This window comes from Ursus americanus, chromosome X, assembly GCF_024610735.1.
Source record: "Ursus americanus isolate L20-20 chromosome X, mUrsAme1.1.p, whole genome shotgun sequence".
NCBI lineage: Eukaryota > Metazoa > Chordata > Mammalia > Carnivora > Ursidae > Ursus > Ursus americanus.
Window position 1 is genome coordinate 64,906,635 of NC_142164.1, and position 21,602 is coordinate 64,928,236.

The 21,602-nt window shown below is 43.5% G+C and overlaps 1 protein-coding gene across 2 annotated transcripts in view; it reads right to left on the bottom strand.

The window, feature by feature from the left end:
- Positions 1 to 10,089: 10,089 nt before the first annotated feature.
- OGT (O-linked N-acetylglucosamine (GlcNAc) transferase) overlaps positions 10,090 to 21,602 on the bottom strand; it is a 32,749-nt gene continuing 21,236 nt past the window's right edge. For both annotated transcript variants that reach the window (XM_045788784.2, XM_045788783.2), the window contains exons 15-22: positions 20,721 to 20,846; positions 20,146 to 20,316; positions 19,896 to 20,012; positions 19,631 to 19,801; positions 17,841 to 17,993; positions 15,827 to 16,079; positions 15,442 to 15,565; positions 10,090 to 12,371 (exon numbers count right to left, since the gene is read on the bottom strand). In XM_045788784.2, the coding sequence (XP_045644740.1) occupies positions 12,197 to 12,371; positions 15,442 to 15,565; positions 15,827 to 16,079; positions 17,841 to 17,993; positions 19,631 to 19,801; positions 19,896 to 20,012; positions 20,146 to 20,316; positions 20,721 to 20,846 (1,290 nt within the window). In that variant the 3' untranslated portion in view covers positions 10,090 to 12,196. The remainder of the gene's footprint in view (positions 12,372 to 15,441; positions 15,566 to 15,826; positions 16,080 to 17,840; positions 17,994 to 19,630; positions 19,802 to 19,895; positions 20,013 to 20,145; positions 20,317 to 20,720; positions 20,847 to 21,602) is intronic.

Sequence of the window (21,602 nt, forward strand, 5' to 3'; positions counted from 1 at the left end):
TAGAATACATTTCATCTAAGACATACGTACTTCCAAGAAAAGAAAAAAAAAACACTAGCAAATGATGATGTGCTATCAAAAGTGTGATGCATCCCAATGTTGAAACTGTGGGAAAAGTCTCAGAATTGGGGCACTTGGGTGGCTCAGTCAGTTAAGCATCTGCCTTCGGCTCAGGTCATGATCCTGGGGTCCTGGGACTAAGCCCCCCATCAGGCTCGCTGCTCAGCAGGGAGCCTGCTTCTCCGTCTCCTTCTGCCTGCCACTCCCCTGTATGTGTTCACTCTGTGTCAAATAAAACCTTTAAAAAGTCTCAGAACTGATAAACCACTATATACCCTAAATTCATCTGAATCTCTCCAACTTTACTATTACCACCCCACTCTAAGCCACTGTCGCTTCTTACCTAAACTTCTGTAAATTAAGCTCTTGGGTCTCAGTTGTAAAACAACCACTCGGGGCGTCTGGGTGGCACGGTTGGTTAAGCGTCGGGCTCTTGATTTTGTCTCGGGTCATGATCTCCAGGTTGTGAGATCAAGCCCCCGTCAGGCTCTGCACTCAGTGGGGAGTTTGCTTGAAATTCTCTCTCCCTCTCCCTCTGTCCCTCCCCACCCTCTCTCTCTAAAACAAATATATCTTTTAAAAAAAGGAACCACTTATCTCATAGGGCTACTGTGAAAATTAAATGAGCTAACGTCTACCCTCCTACAGGATCACGTACCTCTCCCACATCAGGGCACTTATCATACTATACCGTAAGTGTTTGTCTACATGTTTCTATCTCCCATCCCAGGCAGTAAACCATACAAGAATTTGGAAGTGTACCTGTTTCACACTGTTCAGTACAAAGTCAGTACTCGACTATCTGGTTGAATAAAACAATGAACGAATCTCACGAAGTGGTTCCGAGGACCCCTTTTATTATTTTCCACCCTCCCACCCACACCCCCATAGAACCTTGTTTTAGAAAGACTTGCCTACGAGATCTCACCAATAATTTCCTCCATTTAAAAAATTGATTACACATGCCCATTTATGCGAACCTTATGTGAAGTTTACGTGAGGTACAGAGTGAGCCCAAAGTAAAAACGAACACACTAGGGGCGCCTGGGTGGCACAGCGGTTAAGCATCTGCCTTCGGCTCAGGGCGTGATCCCCGCATTCTGGGATCGAGCCCCACATCAGGCTCCTCCGCTATGAGCCTGCTTCTTCCTCTCCCACTCCCCCTGCTTGTGTTCCCTCTCTCGCTGGCTGTCTCTATCTCTGTCGAATACATAGATGAAATCTTAAAAAAAAAAAAAAAAAGAACACACTAAAAAACAGCGTCATCTGCGTTAATGAAAACACAGTGCCCAGATCCTGAAAAGTAATGGTCCTGACTTGCAGCAAGGGTGGGTGGAGAGACTGGCTGGTCACTATCCAGCCTCCAGAGCCATCTCCACCCAGAACTCCAGGATCTGGTCTTCACAGCTGTAGTTTTGGAACTCGGGTCTCTCAATTCTTCATTAAATGCTAGAGGAAGGACTCCTGTTAACCAGATTTGCAAGGGGCTGCTGATAAGGCAGACTGCCTGTCTACTTCTCAGGAGAACTAATGCCAACCATCCGCCCAGGGCACTATTTGGGGCAAGTGACTGAGGGTCAGGGAGAGAGCTTTGAATTTTACCCTGTGCATTTTTGATAACACATTACTTTTTCAGGTGTATGCTTCAACAAGCACTTTGTACATTGAATTACTTTTATAAAGTGGATCTCCCTAAAGTTGATTCCCAAAAGTCAAATTCATCAAAAGTGTGACCAATTTTACAGCTCTTGGTAAATCTTGCTTAATCGTTTCCAAAGGGTTAGTTCAGTGTACAGTTCAACATTACTATAACAGGATAATGTTTTCTCATTTGCTAATTTAATAGGTAAATAACATCAAAATTAGCGTTTCTTTTTATTACTTAAGATGTTTATTTTCCAATGTTTGTTTGCTGCATTCTTTTGCTAATCCCCCCTTGCATTTTAATGACTATCAATGTTATAACGTTTACCAGATAGCTTTCTGAGAGATAAAGAATACCGAAAAGAGGAGTGAAGGAGAGGAACTCGTTGTCCCTGCTCCTCCAAGAGTCCCACTCACCAGGAATAAACGTGTCTTATTTATTCTTCTAGAAAGTTCTTAAACATAAGCACATACCAGCACAAGTGAAGTGCACACATCTTTTAAAATAAGTAGTAGTATGCTACATTGTTCCGCTGCTGGCAGGTTTTCACTTTATCTATCTTAGTAGTCTTTCCGTTACCAGAACATACATTTCTTACCACAGTTTTTTGGATGAACCATAATTCATTCAATTACACCCTTAGGTAGCTTAAACATTGCTGCAACAAACATCCTTGTATGTATTTCTATGTGGACTAGTAATTAAGTCATACATCCTTCTTCCCCAGAACTGAACAAAGACCAAACCAGCCTGTGTGTCTATGTATGATGAAATCAATATCAGTTATAGGGAGAAGGGACATGGGAGAAGGGGGAAAGGAGTCAAGAACAAGTTAAGAGTCAATACACAGAAAGAATGTATGACATAACCACATTTATGCACTTCAGGATATGTGAATATATATACAGAAATTAAATAAAATTGTTCTAACACGGAAAGAAAAAGTCCTACTAATTACTGGGTCAAAGGACATGGGCATTTACAATGTGGGTATTTCCAGATTGCCCTCCAAAAAGGTTGCACCAATTTATATTCATACAATGGCTAGAAGAAATTGCCTGTTTCCTACAAATCTGCCAGCTCCAGTTATTATCAGTTTTTTAAATCTTTGTCAAACTGATATATGAAAAAATGGTATCTTATGAAAAATTTTTTCATTTCTTTAAACATAAATAATGCAAAGTTGAATAAATTTTAATGTCTATGGGCCAACTGTATTTTTTCCCTAAGAACTACCTTCCGATATCTTTTGCCCATTTTTCATGTGTATGTTCATCTTTTTTTAATTGTTGACTTGTAAAAGTTCTTTGTAGATTAAGAAAAATAGCCTTTTATCATGGGTAATGTGAATACTTTTCCAGTTTGTCATTTTTATACTTTTGTTTGATATCAAACTGAGGCTTCCCCCACTCCAAAATTATTGGAAATGAAATCCACCTGTTTTCTAACATTTTTAATGATTTCCTTTTTATTTTAAATATTTTATCCATTTGTAATTTATTTTGTTATAAGGAGAGATGAATTAAGAATCCAATTATTTTTTTCCAAATGGTTAGCCAATTATCTTTAAATTATTTGTTGATGAATCCATCTTTTCCCCACCGATCTGAAATGTCATTTTTTTAAATCATGAACTAAATTTTCATATTTGGGTATTTGGGTCTATTTCCAGACTTGCTGTTCTATGGTTTTTACTTTCTCCCATATTATATGCTTACATGCTTATCTGTGAAGGAGAAATCAGGGCAGTGTTCCAGGAGAGAGACTTAAGAGATACAACTATCTTAAAATACCCCCTTATCATGGAGAAGAGAAACACTTCATCTGTGTACCGCTAGAGGGCAGCACTGTGAACAATGGGATGGAAGTAACCTAAGACAAGTTTTAAGTTCATTAGAATGAAGAACTTTCTAGAAATTACACATATTCAACAATGTGTTGTTTCATGGAGTTTTATGCTCCTGGCCACTAACAGAGACGTTACATAGAGGATTCGTGCACTGACTAAGAGGTTGGACTCCTGTATGATTCTAAGATCCCTTTTTACAACTCTCATTTTATGACTAACCAAGTTATACATTCTGCAGACTCGAAATGAAAGAAACACATACTTTCTGAGAAAATCATTTTGCCAACACAAGAAGGACTAAACGAAGAGAAGAGAATTTTTCAAGTCTCACCAGTTATCATCCTGGATCTTAGACTGACCAGCGGCTTCTTTCGACATGTCCATGTCTATAGTCAAGACAAAAATATACTCTTTAAAGAAAACCAAAACCCAGAACAAACATTTTTTTTTCTTTTTTTAGTAGGCCCCATGCCCAGCATGGAGCCCAATGCAGGGGCTTGAATTCACAACCCTGTTATCAAGACCTGAGCGGAGATCAAGAGTCCAGCGGTTAACCAACTGAGCCACCCAGGTGCCCCCGGAACCAACATTTCTACACTCTGCATTTATCTTTGAGCAGCTTATGCACCCTAATTTAAGGCCAAAGCTTTGTTCTGTGAAACCAGATGTATTTAAATGTTTGTTCCAGGCTTTTCCTGGATGGAGAAAACTAGATAGACACTCTCTCCAACCATGCCCCACCAAGGTTCTTTGCTGATCCATCAGAAAGCCCAAAGCACGTGGCAGTCACCTCAACCACCACGTTATAGAAATGTGCAAGGACAATCCAATCATTCATTTATTAGCCCCCAGAGAAATTTTCTCCCCATTGTAAGGATTTAGAATGCACTAACTCCTATTCAGTCCCTGGCCCAGGAATATCTTCTCCCAAAAGGGATTCCCACTCCCCCACATCCCCACTGGCCTGCCCTTCTCCCCACACCTGCACTCTCCCTACTCCTGCCTCAAGCCCCAGAAGTCTTCCACCTATCAGGCTTTGATCCCTCTACCCTCCGCTATCCCTCCACCTCTCTACTCCTATGCCCAGGCAGTCTTACACAGACCAGACCACTACATACCGCTATCCAACCTCTACTCTCCCCATCCTCCTACTGTACACCCACCTCCCGCTAGTCTTAAACAGGATCAGGTCACCGCACTCCCAACCGCTCTCCACCCTCCCCCAATGCCTTTATCTCCCTATGCTCGCTTTCTGCCTCAGCCTGTCTTGCACGAATACGGCCTCGAAAACTCCACTCACTCCCGCCGCCACGCCCCTGCTCCCCCTTCTGGTCCCCAGGCGGCCTTACACCAAGAGGCCCAGACCCCGCCCCCAACACTTCCGCCGCCAGCCAGTCTTGCACCAATCAGGCCTCACCACCTCCACTCACTACCCCACCCTCCTGCTTGCACCTCCCCCAAATCCCGAGGTCTTAGACCAACAGGCCCAGGCCCTGCCCCTAGCCAGTCTTGCACCAATCAGGCCTCGATACTGCCACTCACCCCCACTCCTCCTCCCCCAACCCCAGGAGGTCTTAGACCAACAGGCCCAGACCCCGCCCCCAATGCTTCCACCGCCAGCCAGTCTTGCACCAATCAGGCCTCGACACCGCCACTCACCGCCCCCACCCTCCTGCCTGCACCTCCCCCACCACCACGAGGTCTTACGCCAACAGGCCCAGACCCCGCCCCCAGCCAGTCTTGCACCAATCAGGCCTCAACACCACCACTCACTCCCCCCACTCCCCCTCCACCTCCTCCAACCCCAGGAAGTCTTAGACCAGCAGGCCCAGACCCCGCCCCCAGCCAGTCTTGCACCAATCAGGCCTCGACACCACCACTCACCACCCCCCAACTCCCCCTCCACCTCCCCCAACCCCAGGAAGTCTTAGACCAGCAGGCCCAGACCCCGCCCCCAGCCAGTCTTGCACCAATCAGGCCTCGACACCACCACGCACACACGCCCCACCCCCTCCACCTCCTCCAACCCCAGGAAGTCTTAGACCAGCAGGCCCAGACCCCGCCCCCAGCCAGTCTTGCACCAATCAGGCCTCGACACCACCACGCACACCCGCCCCACCCCCTCCACCTCCTCCAACCCCAGGAAGTCTTAGACCAGCAGGCCCAGACCCCGCCCCCAGCCAGTCTTGCACCAATCAGGCCTCGACACCACCACGCACACCCGCCCCACCCCCTCCACCTCCTCCAACCCCAGGAAGTCTTAGACCAGCAGGCCCAGACCCCGCCCCCAGCCAGTCTTGCACCAATCAGGCCTCAACACCACCACTCACCCCCCCACTCCCCTACCCCCGCCTCCCCCAACCTCAGGAAGTCTTAAGACCAGCGGGCCCAGACCCCGCCCCCAGCCAGTCTTGCACCAATCAGGCCTCGACACCAACACTCACTCCCCCCACTCCCCCTCCACCTCCTCCAACCCCAGGAAGTCTTAGACCAGCAGGCCCAGACCCCGCCCCCAGCCAGTCTTGCACCAATCAGGCCTCGACACCACCACTCACCACCCCCCAACTCCCCCTCCACCTCCCCCAACCCCAGGAAGTCTTAGACCAGCAGGCCCAGACCCCGCCCCCAGCCAGTCTTGCACCAATCAGGCCTCGACACCACCACGCACACACACGCCCCACCCCCTCCACCTCCTCCAACCCCAGGAAGTCTTAGACCAGCAGGCCCAGACCCCGCCCCCAGCCAGTCTTGCACCAATCAGGCCTCGACACCACCACGCACACACGCCCCACCCCCTCCACCTCCTCCAACCCCAGGAAGTCTTAGACCAGCAGGCCCAGACCCCGCCCCCAGCCAGTCTTGCACCAATCAGGCCTCGACACCACCACGCACACCCGCCCCACCCCCTCCACCTCCTCCAACCCCAGGAAGTCTTAGACCAGCAGGCCCAGACCCCGCCCCCAGCCAGTCTTGCACCAATCAGGCCTCAACACCACCACTCACCCCCCCACTCCCCTACCCCCGCCTCCCCCAACCTCAGGAAGTCTTAAGACCAGCAGGCCCAGACCCCGCCCCCAGCCAGTCTTGCACCAATCAGGCCTCGACACCAACACTCACCACCCCCGACTCCCCCTCCCCCTCCCCCAACCCCAGGAAGTCTTAGACCAGCAGGCCCAGACCCCGCCCCCAGCCAGTCTTGCACCAATCAGGCCTCAACACCACCACTCACCCCCCCGCTCCCCCACCCCCGCCTCCCCCAACCTCAGGAAGTCTTAAGACCAGCAGGCCCAGACCCCGCCCCCAGCCAGTCTTGCACCAATCAGGCCTCGACACCACCACTCACCACCCCCCCGACTCCCGCTCCACCTCCCCCAACCCCAGGAAGTCTTAGACCAGTAGGCCCAGACCCCGCCCCCAGCCAGTCTTGCACCAATCAGGCCTCGACACCACCACTCACCACCCCCCCGACTCCCGCTCCACCTCCCCCAACCCCAGGAAGTCTTAGACCAGTAGGCCCAGACCCCGCCCCCAGCCAGTCTTGCACCAATCAGGCCTTGACACCACCACTCACCACCACCCCCACTCCCCCTTCTCCTCTCAATCCCAGAGGTTTTACACCAACAGGACCAGACCCCCTCCCAGCTCCCACCCCCAGCCAGTTGTACACCAATCCGGCCTCAAAACCTCCACTCACCGGGCCCTTACAACCCTCTCACCACAGCTAGCCGATCAGACACCCCCCCCCATACCTCACTCCCCGCACGCACTCCTACCCACCCTCCATTTGCCCACATTTCTACTCCCTATTCTGACCTCAATCGGCCCACCGGCCTTGTGGGATCTGGCGTCCAACACCCCCACGCCCTCATCAGCCCTCCACCTCCCCCCGCGCTGCAATCTCACTCAGCCAGTCCTTCCACAGCTCAGGCCTAGACGACCCCCCTCCACAACCGCACGCCACCTTCCCCAAGCCTCTTCTTCCTCATGCCCCCACTGGGATCTCCACACCCCCATTCCTAATCTTTGCTTTAGCAGAGTTAATATCGCTTAAAAAAAATTGCTTCTTCCAAAAGCCTTTTTTAAAAGTGGAAGCCAGCAAGATATTTTGCCATAATCTCAGTCCCAAGGTTCATGGCCAGTCAGGGTATGTGGCGGTCCTGATTTTAAGTCCGCTCAGCTAGGATGAGCTTCAAGATCGTTCCCACTTCAGTACCCTCTTCAGCCCCACCAACCGCCTACCTGCTCCGGCCGCCTCTGGCGTGGCCGATCCTGCTCACCTCAGACTGGTGGCGGATGCTGTGGGAGCTCCTGAGCAACTGCGAGGGGACGCCAGGCGCGAGACCTTTTATAGAGCCCGGGCTCCACGGGGGGGGGGGGGGGGGGGGGGGATAGGAACTGACGTGTTCCCGTGCTCCCTGTACCCACCTATCACAGTGTGGTCACGGGGCAAATTTAAACTTCGCGGCTAAGAACTCAAATTTGGCGCCCAGCCGCAGTGCTTCCGGAGTCAGGTCTATCGCTTCCACGGGTGTTGCTTGTTTTGTCACGGAAAGCGCCATTTCACACAGAGCTCTGGTCCCCGAGCCGGATTCTGTAGTTTGCCGATCCCTAAATTAACTTTGGGTGACGGGGAAGAACTAGGCTGAATCTTCCCAAAGTTTCATCTTTGTGAGAACGTGGATAAGCAAGCACCGTTTCTTGCCGGAATTGCCCAAACCTCTGAGCCTGTTTGCCTGTCCCCCCCCACCCCCAACAACTACTCTGAGCTAGGGGGGATGGGGGATGGGAGAAGGCCACCTAGACCCCTAGATAAGAGCAAGGCATCAATCCAACAGTGCCTGGCAACCCTTAACTATGACGTTTGCTTCCAGAACCCTCCAAACCCTGGAGATAGACGGGTTGGTTACTTGAAGCTTTTTGGCACTCGCTCCCAACACACCAAGAAAAACAAACCGGGGAAGTAAATGCTTTCTAGACGGTGCCGTTTCTCCGGCAGACGCGTGTTACGTTTCATAATTTAAGCATGTGGCTAACAGAACACAAATAAACCCTCCGTGCATTTAAAGATATTAATAATACTGCATTTATTTCATGTTAGGCAGTTCCAAGTGTTTTATGTGGATTTAATCTTTAAGACACTTTAAAAAGTACGCAATATTAGCACTCATTTTACAGAGATCACATGGCTACAAAGTGCCAGCGCTGAGATTCAAACTCCAGCAGCGCTGGGCGGGAGTTCGAGCCCCACGTTATAGAGATTACCTCAAAAAAAAAAAAAAAAAAAAAAATCTTAAGAGGCGCCTGGCTGGCTCAGTAGGTTACGTGTCTGCCTTCCGCTGAGCTCATAATCCCGGGGTCCTGGGATCGAGCCCTGAGTTGGGCTCCCTGCTGAGCGGGGAGCCTGCTTCTCCCTCACTCCCTACCCATGCTTGTGCTCTCTCCCCCAAATAAAATCTTAAAAAAATAAAATCTCAAAAAAAAATCTGAACTCTTAAGCACTAAACTGCCTACACATATAAAGGTACTTTCTGAATGGATCGGGAATTCGATAAACGGGGCTTATCATTATAACCCCATCTCTACAACAAACTTAAAAGTTTACCTCCACAAGCCCCTTCTATAAAAATGGGGGTCACATAACTGCACACCTCAGCAGTTTGGGCAAAGAACCTGAATGTTAGCTGTGCTTAATATTAAGAGGCATGTGCTGCACTTCAAGTAAAAAGTGGGTTAGGACTGGAATCGAATCACATTACCCGAGCTTATTCCAGATGCACAAGCAATTCCTTTAGAGTTTAGGCAGGAGGAGCTGGAGTGGACTGAAAAGGAGGGGAGGCAGATTCTTAACATGTAAAGAGGGTAAGGGTGAGAACCTTTGAATAGGCTACTGGACACCTTTCTTCCCCCACCACGTTTTAGGAAACAAACACCAACCCACATTAGGGCTTTGAGGGTCACAGCCCACAGAGCTTGGAAGGTAAATAAGCTGAAATTTTATTTTATTTTATTTTTTTAATGTACGTTCTCTGCCCAAAAGGGGGTTGAACTCACAGCCCGCTGGTTGAGTCTCATGCTCTACAAAGTGAGCCAACCAGGTGCCCCAGAAATTTTATTGCAAAATTTTTCCTCATTTATTATCTCTGAGAAAACAGGCAGCTAAACAACCTGCTCTGGTCCCTGCTGCACTGATATCCTCCCTCATACCTGTGTTCAACCACCACACAGAACATGAATAGTTCACGTGAAGAACCTACAGCAGTAGACAGCGGTAGACGAAGCCAGAGTAGTCGCAGTCGTAGGCCAAACAAAAACCATCCTGAATGGGTGTGCTGGGAGTCACAGGCTCTGTTGTCCTCTTAACGGATCACATACCAAACCCACCCCTCTTGCACACCTGGCTGAGAAAACAAAATAGTTCTTAAGATCATAGCTCCACTAGGGAAATGCGGTCCTCCAGTTGTTTGGAGCTGTTCAAATAGAAGTTTCATCATCGGATGACGCTCAATTTCACAGAACACAAAATACGTCAGCCATATTAAGGGCAAATCATTCATTTATTGTTTAAAGACTGCAAGACAACATCTGGATTTCTGTAGCACAATTTAAATGTTTTACTTTTTTGATAAAGCAGAGTATAATAGAAAAAACAATTAGTTTCCGGTAATATCTATATCTCTATTCAGAATTAAGTCTTCCACAGACATGTTACCTGGAAACAAAAGCCTATTACAATAAGCAAAGCTTCAACCAGAGCGGCTACTTTTCGTGCCAGGAAAAAGTTCATCCCTATAGGAGGAATGATGTGCTATGTAAAATGGCTGTAAGGTCACAGCCTTGAGGGCACTGGAAGTATATTATCCTATTCCACATTAAGTAGTTTGGTGAAATTCAAACAGTTTCTCTGCAACCATGCTGGCAACCTCTGACTGGTAGCTCAATCGGGTAAAAAATAAATTAAATCCCTAAACTGATGTTTCTTGATTTACATTGTTAAAAGGTACACAGTTCATTATCATGTAATTCTGGCAAGAATTACATTTGAGACTCCTTGCCCAGATTTTGGTTAACAATAAGAATCTTTCAGAAATTCAAGTTCTTATTAATCAATAATTTGTCAGCTAGGATACATTCAGGCATCAGCTGCAACTACAGAATAGGTGCACTGCCTCAGCGCTTTGGAAAGACATTATAATCTAGAACACTACTAGCAGACAAACAATTATCTGTTACTGGATAGCATAAGTACAGTACAGCAACACAAAACATATATTCATATGTTGGCTTAAGCCTCAAGCCCTCGATCCTTTGTTGAAATTCAATAATTTTATTCCTATGGTTTTTAATACCAAGAACTCAAGCTCCAGGAGGGCCAAAGTCTAATTTGTACTCCAAACCAAGTAGCAAAGCCGTTTGCTACTACTGAGGCTGATCTGTACAGACTTCAAGACCAAGTCCAGAAGACAGCTATTGTATAATACCCGAGAAGGTCTGAAAAATAATTACTCATTTACATAGCTGGTCCTTCAGAGCTTTTTACCTCTAACATGTTTTTTGATGAAAGTTATTTAATGTACTGAAGATAACTGTGACTTACTGATCAAATACGTGAATACTTATACTTACCTGGGATTTCATTTCTGCTGAAAGAAATAGGAAGAACAGGACTCACTTAAAAAAAAAAAAAAACAAACTTGAGAAAGGAAGGTAAAAATCTTATCACACACTATCACTTTTGGAAGCAGCATAGAGGGGCAAAGGTAAAACACTGGTGAAATAGGTCAAAACTAGGCCCAAAAAAAAATCTATATTATCATCAATGACAGTACCACAACTATGCCCTGCATAATTAATAATCACTCCTAAGAATTTTCATTTGGCACCAGATGATGTGTTTAAGAGAAACACTCTGGGATATTTAAATATCAGACTTCGTTTTGTTAGCTGAGTTACAGGAGAAACTTTAAAGTAGGGGAAGGGAAGAGAAGGAAATGGGAAACGGACCAGAAAAAAAATTTTGAGTCATCATCTAAACCAACAAAGCACTGATAGCTCCAAACATTAGGTCAGACACTAAAACGACTGATATAGGCTCAAGTGGTTTATAAAACCTATAAAAAGACTACACCAGCAAAGTCCCCATTAATCTGTAGAGTTCAGAAACTAAAACAAGGAGCAACATTTTAGCTTAAAACCTTATCTCAAGAGAATCATATACACTTCACATGAATAAAAATACCTGAAACCAAACATTTTTAAAAGCTCCAATACCCAAAATATAAAGAAAAAAATTAATTCAGAAGACTCAATCAATCCATGGAATCACAAAACGGCCGGACAATCTATATCTCCCCTCCACACTAGCCATCCCATGGAAGACCAAGGGAGATCAGACCTTCCAGACCTATGCACCACCTGGTTGCTGCAAAATTCTGTGGAGATTCCTTGTGGAACAGCAGTTTCCCATCTCTTGTGTCTCTCCCTATCATGCAGGAAGCAAGTCTGGCTGTGCTATTCTATTATTGTTTGTCACCCATCTGCAACATGATACCGTACAGATAAGTAAAAAGTACGTTATCGAGTTCCCTTTCCCCAGAAGGTTGAGGCTCAGGTACAGGGCAATCTCCTGTGCACACAGTCTTTATTTAGGCCGACTCAGTGACTTCAACAGGCTTAATCATGTGATCAGGTTTGTTGCCAGCTGCATAATGCTCCCACATCTGTAGATAGAGCCGCTCTAGTTCCATTGTGTATTGTTTGGTGTTGAACAGAGGGCTAGATATTCTCTGCTTCCAGACTTTGCCACGAATTTTCTTCAGGCTAGGTAATAAAACAAAAAAGAACCCAGTTTACAAATCAGAGCAGAAAAACTCAGAACTAGCCCTCACAGATTCCTAGTCCTACCTTTGTGGCAAAATACATGACTGGACTTCACACTGTTTTCTGACTGGCCACCCTGACCTCAACGCTGAAAAAGGGAAGGGTCACAGCTAACGTAATGCTAACACTTATAATCAAGCTCGCCTCCATGTCCTCTGAAAATATTCAGTTCTTTCCTAAAGAAGTCTATCCACGAGATCGCATGCTTTCTCCGTTTCAGCTCACTTCTACCTTTAAAAGAAAGAACTGGCAATCACAAGTGTCTACTCCTATGTACTACTGCTTAGAATGTACACTGCTTACCTTTTCGTAAGCAATTTAGCAATGTGTGTGTTAAGAAACTTAAATGTTTACAACCCTTTGACCGATCAGTAACACTTTAAATCTATTCAAGAGGAAATAATCAGAGATGCAGGCAAACCTGGCCATGCAAAGATGTTCACTGAAGCACCATTTACAATAGCTAAGGCACAAACATAAGATGAGGTATTCAGTTTATGAATATATTTTAACGAAATAGGAAAAATACTCCAGAGGATAAGAAATGTACTATGTCTACTGCCATAATTTTCCACTTACACGATTTATTTATTTAGATATTAACAAAAACTGTTCCTAATATTACCAAGACCATGGTTCTGTTCAAAATAGGGAAAAAAAGCAATTAGTTCTTCTGGGAACAGAAGGGGAAAGAACGCTCAATTCCTCTTCTGAATATATAATTTGTCATGAGATTCTCCTTCTATGGAGAGAATTACTACTTTAGAGCGAGAAGCTGAAACACTCCTGTGCACTTTTAAAAGCAATTAATAAAGTTTTAGTGTTTGTTGCGACAGAACTAGTAAAATTGCTACACATTATGTTGGCCTCAACCCAACCATGACCATATTAATGCTACCTTCCAAATACACATACTTCTGTGCTCTATTTTTCTAAGTTCTTTTTTTTTTCCAAAGATTTTTATTTATTTATTTGACAGAGACAGCCAGCGAGAGAGGGAACACAAGCAGGGGGAGTGGGAGAGGAAGAAGCAGGTTCCCAGCGGAGGAGCCTGATATGGGGCTCGATCCAGAACGCTGGGATCACGCCCTGAGCCGAAGGCAGACGCTTAACCACTGCGCCACCCAGGTGCCCCTATTTTTCTAAGTTCTATACGTCAACAGGAGAATGGCTGAACTGTGGTACAGCCATACAATGAAATACTACTCAGCAATAAAAAAAGGAATGAAGTACTGATATAAGCCAACATCATGAATAAATCTCACATTATACTAAATGGGGGGGAAAAAAAACCTTTAGAGTACATACTGTATAGTTTCATTTGTGTAAGGTTCTAGAAAGGCAAAACTAAGTTATGGGGGAAAAAATTCAGGACAGTGGTAGTTGTCCTGATGGTTGGTGTGCAGGACCAACTGAGAAGGAACATGAAGGAATTTTCTGGAGTGATGGCTATGCTCTATATACTGCTACAGGTTTGGGTTATAAAGGTAAGTCTCAAAACTCAAATTTAAGATTTGTGCATTCCACTGTATATAAATTCTGCCTCCAAAATAAATAAATAATAAACTCTAGTTGATGTCCACTTTGAAGTATTTAGGAGTACAGATGTCTGCAATTTACTTCAAAATTTACTTCAAAATCTATCAAATAAGATGGATTGCTAGATGGATAAAACAATAAGTAGATGGACAGGTATGTGGTAAAGCAAGGATAGTAAAGTGTTAGTGGTAAAATCCAGGCAGTAGGTATAGAAGTGTTTATTATTGAAATTTTTTTAACAAAATGTTGGGGGAAAGTATCATATGAAATCAACTAAGCTCCAAAAAAATTTTTAAAATACACTAAAATATTTACTACAGTTATCTCTGGAATGATGGACATGAACCTTAATTTTTTTTAATGGCTGAGCTCAAAATTTTCATTCTTAGACGTATATGATGTTCGATGGAGAAAATTTGTAAGTAATAAATGCTTAACATCTTCTGAATGCTTTCCAAGAACTTTTGTTAAGTGTTTTACATGGAACACCTTTTTTTTTTTTTTTAAATCCTCAACATCTCTGCAAGGTAGGTACTATCATTCACTCCCATTTTGCAGATGGAAAAAGCAAGGCACATAGAGACTAACTTGCCCAAAGTCACAAAGCTTGTGAGAGAGCGTGAATTCAAACCCAGGCAGTCTGACTCTCTACAATATGCTACTTCTCAGAGAAACACAAAGAAAAAAAGTCACCCATAACACCCAAAGAAAAGACTCTTTTAAGAGATAAACACTACTTTGTTGTATGGCTAAAGCATTGCTTATCTAAGCACCACCCCTCTAACTCCCACCCACTTAGGGAACTGAAGTTATGCTGGTTTTTCCCTTATGCTACAGTGAAGATGTAGCACCCTAACAGGGTCAAACATCTGGCTGTTTTCTTTAAGGCTCTTAAAACTCTGAGGAAGGGTTGTACCGTTTTACTCACTGTCTGAAATGTATGAAAAGGCCAACAGCACCTCAACGCTCCCTCATCATTGGTATCATACTAAAGATATTTTATTTTTAGGAAAATAATGGCTATACCCCAATGTTCTTGTATAGTTACATTTCTACTACAGAGGTTGAAACTTTTTCTTATTAACCATTTGTATTTCTACTTCAGTGAGATGTCTATTCGTTTCTGTGTTTAGATTCCTTTTAAGGAATTTAAGATGTGAATGCTCCTCGGTCTTCATATAGCCAGGCTATTATTACTTGACATAGAAACAAAGATTTTCTTTCCCTCTCTGCTTGCCTTTTAATTTTCTTGACTCACTTTTATTCAGCCATTTACTCTTTACATAGTCACACCTATTGGTCACTGCATTTATGAAAGTTTAGAAAGTGCTCTCATCTAGAGATTATACAACTAAATCACCCATTTCCTATTATTATTTAATGATTTCATTTTGTAACATCTATATTCTCTCTAAATTTTCCTCATATGTCTCCTTTATCATAAAATTTGTTCATGGAAAAGTTTACTTACTATTCTAGGTCAGTTCCCAGTTTCACAGCTATGTCTTCATATTCTTGTCTATTTTTAGCAATAAGCTCAAGACAACCTAAACAAGTGAGCTGGGAAGCTGCAACTCGAGAAGCAAGAGTCTCTCCTGCAATTAAAAAAAAAGAAGAAGAAAAGAAAAACAAATCTGAGAATGTAAATAACACAGTTATTCACGTCGCCTATGCTAAGTACCCACACAATGCGGATGAGGAGAGTGGAGCGGAGTGCTTAGACTTGAACAAAGCTCACTTTTTATCATCTTGCCTAAGCGCTCCGTCTAGCACACACAACTTCGCCTAAAAATGTTTCCCCCAAAGGAGGTTTCAAAAAGAACAAGGAAGATTCCAATGGTTTATGAGCAACTCACCTGGCATAGTCACCATCGGTGTTCCTGCCCAGAGGACATCCATCCCTGTGGTGTGTCCATTACAGAGGGGAGTGTCCAGGCAGACATCAGCCAGCTGGCCTCTCCTGACATGTTCCTCTTTAGGAGCAACAGGTGAAAATATGATACGGTTCTGGGGAAGGCCCATGTTTTGTGCATACTGTTGAATATTAGGTTCTCCTACTGCTGGAAAACGCAACAGCCACAGCACACTATTGGGAACACGCTTCAGAATCTAAAATAGGGAAAAGAAGAATAATTTTTAATAGCAGCTCTGGCCTTCTCAAGAAAGGCTCCCACAGAGCTCTAATACTTCTACTAGTCTATTCCTGTCACCCAGATAGCAGCCTACTGTGAACTTTGTCTCTCCCTCACAGATGAATTAGACCAACTGAATTATAGGTTCCTGTTCTGCTTAGCTGCCCCCAGAGCTCAAAGAAAGAGAAGACTGACGTAAGACACAAACAAGTTACTAATTGGCAAAATCTGAGGCAGCTGTGTCCCGTGGGAATCGTTACTGACAGTGAATCGTTACTGACAGTTACTGACAGTTTCTGTCAATGAGTGAGAAATTTTCCATTTCAAATTTTAAATCCCCCAGCATGACACAACAAATAAGGTCAGCTCACACTTGCCTGACTTGATGTGCCTAATCAAGCTCAGGTGTCAGCAGACTTTCTGTAAAGGACCAGAGAACAAGTATTTTTGGCTTTGCAGCCACATGGACTCTGTCATAACTGCTCAATTCTGCCCTGGTCACTGGGAAACAGCCACAGACAATATGTAAACAAGCAGGCATGACTGTGTTATAAAATTTACAAAAAAAGGCAGTGTGCCGGATTTGGTCCGCAGGCCGCAGTTTGCCAACCCCTCATTTAGATCTACATCTATTCAGTGTTACCACCCAAGTTCAAAGGCATGAGAACAGAATCCAGGATACTTCAGATTTTTAAGAAACAGCACTGTGCCATATATATTATCTAACACCCTCAGCAGCAACCCCCTGCAAACAAACACATCAGTACCTCTGCTTTGAGATGTAGGAATATTCATACTGAATGGAAAACATACAAAACCAAAAGACAGCCTAACACCAGTTCAGGTAGTTTTGCCGCCAAATAAATTTGCCACAAACTTCTGAAAACAGCTTTTGGTTTTTGGACTTTTTTGAACACTGGGAAGTAAAGATTAAGGGATAGTAAGCATGTACTCATCTGCTTCCCCTTCCACCCATACTTCTTTAAAAAAAAAAAAAAAAAAAAGACCGACCCCACCCCAATACCAAAAAGAAAAGCAACCAAGAATTTATCTCCATTTTAGCCCAATGGAGTAAAAGCCAGTTATGGATAATCAAATTTAGAACTTTCAGAGGTCCTGCGTATGCAAACTGGTCTGATGAACTAACTGAGAGGTAACGGCATAAACCAATTCCTTCGCGATTACATCTCTACAATATTGCGAGACCGTCATGCATGGGTGGATGTGGACATGACGCTTTCGCTATCAGTTTAGGCCATGGGTTGGCAAACTATAACCTGTAAGCTGAATCTGGCATGTTGCCTGTTTCGGTAAATAAAACTTCACTGGAACACATCTATACTCCTACATTTACGTAATGTCTATGGTGTCTGCCTGCTATAATGGCAGAGTTAAGCAAATGTGACCGAGTATGGACTGCACAACCAAAAATATTTACCATCTGGCCCTTTAAGAAAAAGTTTGCTGATCCTTGGTTTTGAATATATAAATTAATAAGGTTATATTAATTACATTAATTAATATTATATTTATATTAATTACATTAATTACATTAATTAATAATAACATGACATTTAGACACTGGAAGGAGAAATCAAAAATGGCTGAAAAATCTACTACTCTTTTATAGAAATGAGCACAACAGCTCTTGAATGGGGTTGGAGGGCAGCCTCAGCAAGACAGTCTACACAATCTCTACCAGTCCCTAGACATGAATAATGAATCTACCCATACTCACGTTTGCCCACATCTGCAAAGTAGAAGGGTCAATTTTGTATAACTGATTAAAATTACAGTACACAATGGCATCTTCTGGTAACCCATACTGAGAACGTGTAGTTACGATAATAGTACGAGGAACCTCCTCTCCAGTGGCAGCTTTATTGTTGATCTGGAACGTGAAAAACGATATGGTATTTATATTTAAAGTCAGCAGCGTCTGGTATTTTTTAACTAATAAAGAATCCTTGGGGTGCCTGGGTGGCTCAGTCGGTTGGGTCTGTGACTCCTGGTTTCAGCTCAGGACTCAGGTTTCAGCTCAGGTCGTGATCTCAGGGTTGTGGGATCAAGTCCTGCGTCAGGCTCCACGGCTAGCAATGGGTCTGCATGAGGATTTTCTCTCTCCCTCCCTCTCCCTCTGCCCCTCCCCCCACTTGGTTCACACACATGCACTCTCTCAAATAACTAAATCTTAAAAAAAGAATCCTGAAGATGCCAAATAGTATAACCATTAAAAGTTATATCACTACGAGAAAATATTCACGACATATTAAGTTAAAAAACAGAAAAACGTTACAGCATTATCTTAACAGGGGCAGGAGGGGAGACTCCACCTTGAAACTTATCACTCAAGTCAAAAAGTTCTTTTTAAAACCCTATCAATCCAACAGCAAGCTTTTGCTCATTTCTTAATGAATGAAATGCCCTTTTCTAAATCACACCCACCCTTGAAGGTTAAACTTGTATTATTCCTCCAAACGATCTCTACTGCGTCTCCTCTAACATAGATCAACACTATTTTTAGGTATCTACGTACACAATTAATTATAGTCTTATCTTGCAATTCTCATACATCTGGGTACTGCCTTAAACTGTTATATAACTATTCTAGGTTATGGGTATTTCATACATTCGGGCATTTTGTTTTACACTCAAAATTCTTTGTCCCTGAGCATTTCAAGAACTATACACATACTACTTTTTTCTTAAACATGTCTGTCCTAGTTCAAATGACAGTTAATCAGAGATTAAGAAAAACCACACCGCTGTCTTTTTAGCCCAATACACATTGTAAGTGATTATTAATTCCCTTACCATAACAGGAGCTGGCCCGAGAGAAAAGAGTTCATTTTGAGAACCCTTGGTATAAACTGTTATGCCACTAAAACTGTTAACTCTTAAGAGAGATCCTTGCCTTATAATCTCGACAGCTACATACTCACTCCAAAATGCAATATATATTTATTGAACACATACTACATTACTGTGCCCAAGACATGGACCCTAAAGTAATTCAATTCAGCAGAGACTGCACAAACACAGGGAATTATAACATGCTGTGCTGGATGTAAACTACATCCCAGATATTACAGAAGCAGAAAAGACAGGTACCAATGGAACACGGAAGGCGAGATTAGTGATAAGGACAGGAATGGATCCTGGAGCTGTCTGAACTGAATGAAAAGTCTTAAAAGGGAGTAAGGGAGTAAGATTTAACTAGGGAAAGAGTGAGTTACAGAAACAAACTGTATGAAGTCTACAGATAATTCACCGTTGATTAGAGGAAAGCCACAGGCAAGGAATAAGAACATATTGTTAACACAGTTGACCCCATTAAGTGACCTACTGGCTGAATCCAAGAGACTTTTAAAATAAGACAAATCTATGTAAGATGCCTATTTCCACCAAACTCATTTCCTTACCTATAAAACAGGGATAATGATGCTTACACCTCCTGGAGTTATGAGATTTAACGGAGATAAATGAATACTTGGTGGTACATATTATGCTCTATTATTCTCTTCTCACCTGGGTGGTTGCTAGTCCATTGCTAATACTGAATCCATTAATTGTTATTTGAATTTGCCCTCTGTTAATCATCTCGATAACTGCTTCTGCAATAGTATTCATAGGAATAACAGGCATATTAAGAGCTGTATTACTGCTGTCCCCATTGTCTCCTCCATCAGGACACTTCATCTTTAAAGGAAAAAAAAGACAAAACGTACCATTAGGGAAAAGATCCCCAATGCAGATCACTTTATTTCAATGACAATATTGACCAGGTTCTGACCTTGACAATTTTCACATCCGGCAGACTATCAAGAAATGCTTTGAGGTCGATGCCATTAAGAACAATCCGATTGTCATAGATGTGGCCATTGGACTTAAAATCGATGACTGCTTTTTTCTAATCAAAGAAACAAAACAATCAAAAAAAAATTTGAGACAAATCTTTTAGGATGCATAGGGACAATAGCAAGGAAATAAATGACTACAGTTCTTTCCGCAATATCCACATTGCACTGTTTTTTTCTACCTACCTTCAAGTGAGGGAACATATTAGCATGATCACCAATAAAGAAAGTATGCGGCATATAAGCCAGTTTCTCGGAATATTGCTCAGCAACTTCAGCTGGTGAAGTTTCCTGATCAGTGATGATATAATCCATGAAAAGCGCACCACTGGTCCCCGGGTATCCTAGCCACATCGCCTAAAAGGAAAAAAAAAAAAAAATCAGGACAAAACCTAAAAATGTTCTTGAAGAGTTCAAAATTAGTTAAACAAGGAGGGTTGACTTTTTTTAGCCAAGAGGAGTGACATAGTATTTCAGACTAACCTTTTTAAGTGTTAAACGTATTTCCAATTTACAAAACCAAACAACTATTTGTACTCAACTATGAACTGATTGTCTCTATACACACGTACCTGTGGGCATTGTGTTCTACACTCAAAATTCTTTGTCCCTGTACATTTCAAGAACTACGCTTTTTCTTAAGTCGAGCAAGTCTGCCCTATTGTTTCAAATGCCAGGTAACGGGGGGGGGGGGGGTGGCGAGGAATCACTGTCTTTTTAGCTCAGTAAACATTGTGAGCAATTACTATTAATTCCTTTACCTGAATAGGAGCAGGCCTGAGAGCAAAGAGTTCATTTCGAGCACCCTTGGTATAACCATTCATATTTACAAGGATGTGTATACCATCCTGATGGATGCGATCAGCTGCTTTTCCATTGCAGGGAATCTATGGAATAAAAAAAAATAAGAACTCACTATGTATAATCTCAAACTAATTCAATTAGTTTTAATGGCATCAAACAGAATTCAGTCACAGGTACAAAACATGATAAGAACACAAATTACATTAATGCAGCATACAAATATGGTTAAGTGCCATTCAAATGGGCCCAAAACATTACAGAAACAGAATATACAGGAAGGAGGGTTTACTTCTAGACTGAATGTATGAATAACAAGGCTTCGATAGAGGAGTTGGCATTTGAAATGGGCCTTCAAAGACAGTAAGAGCTTGAAGCAGTTGGACAGAATGGAATCTCGATAAAGAACAGTACGAATAAAGAATCAGAGTAAAGTGCATGGTATATTTTAAAAACGGTAGGTAGATCACTTCTATTTGGTACAAGGTATATATGAGGGCAAATGGTGGGTGAAAGTATTGGCAAACAAGACTGTGCTCAGAATTAGAAAGATTGTGAAGGCTGGGGCTCAGTCAGTTAAGCGTCTGACTCTTGATTTCGGCTCATGTCATGATCTCAGGGTCATGAGATCGAGCCCTGTGTCGGACTCCACACTCGGCGCAGAGTCTGCTTGAGATTCTCTCCCTCTGCCTCTTCCCTACTCCACTTGAGCCCTCTCTAAAATAAGTAAATATTTTTTAAAAAAAGGAAAGACTGAAGGCCATGCTGAAGAGTTGAGACTCCAGTCAATAAGCAGTGGGTCCCTGAACATCTCAGAAGTGGAGGGCAGTATGCTTCTTGGT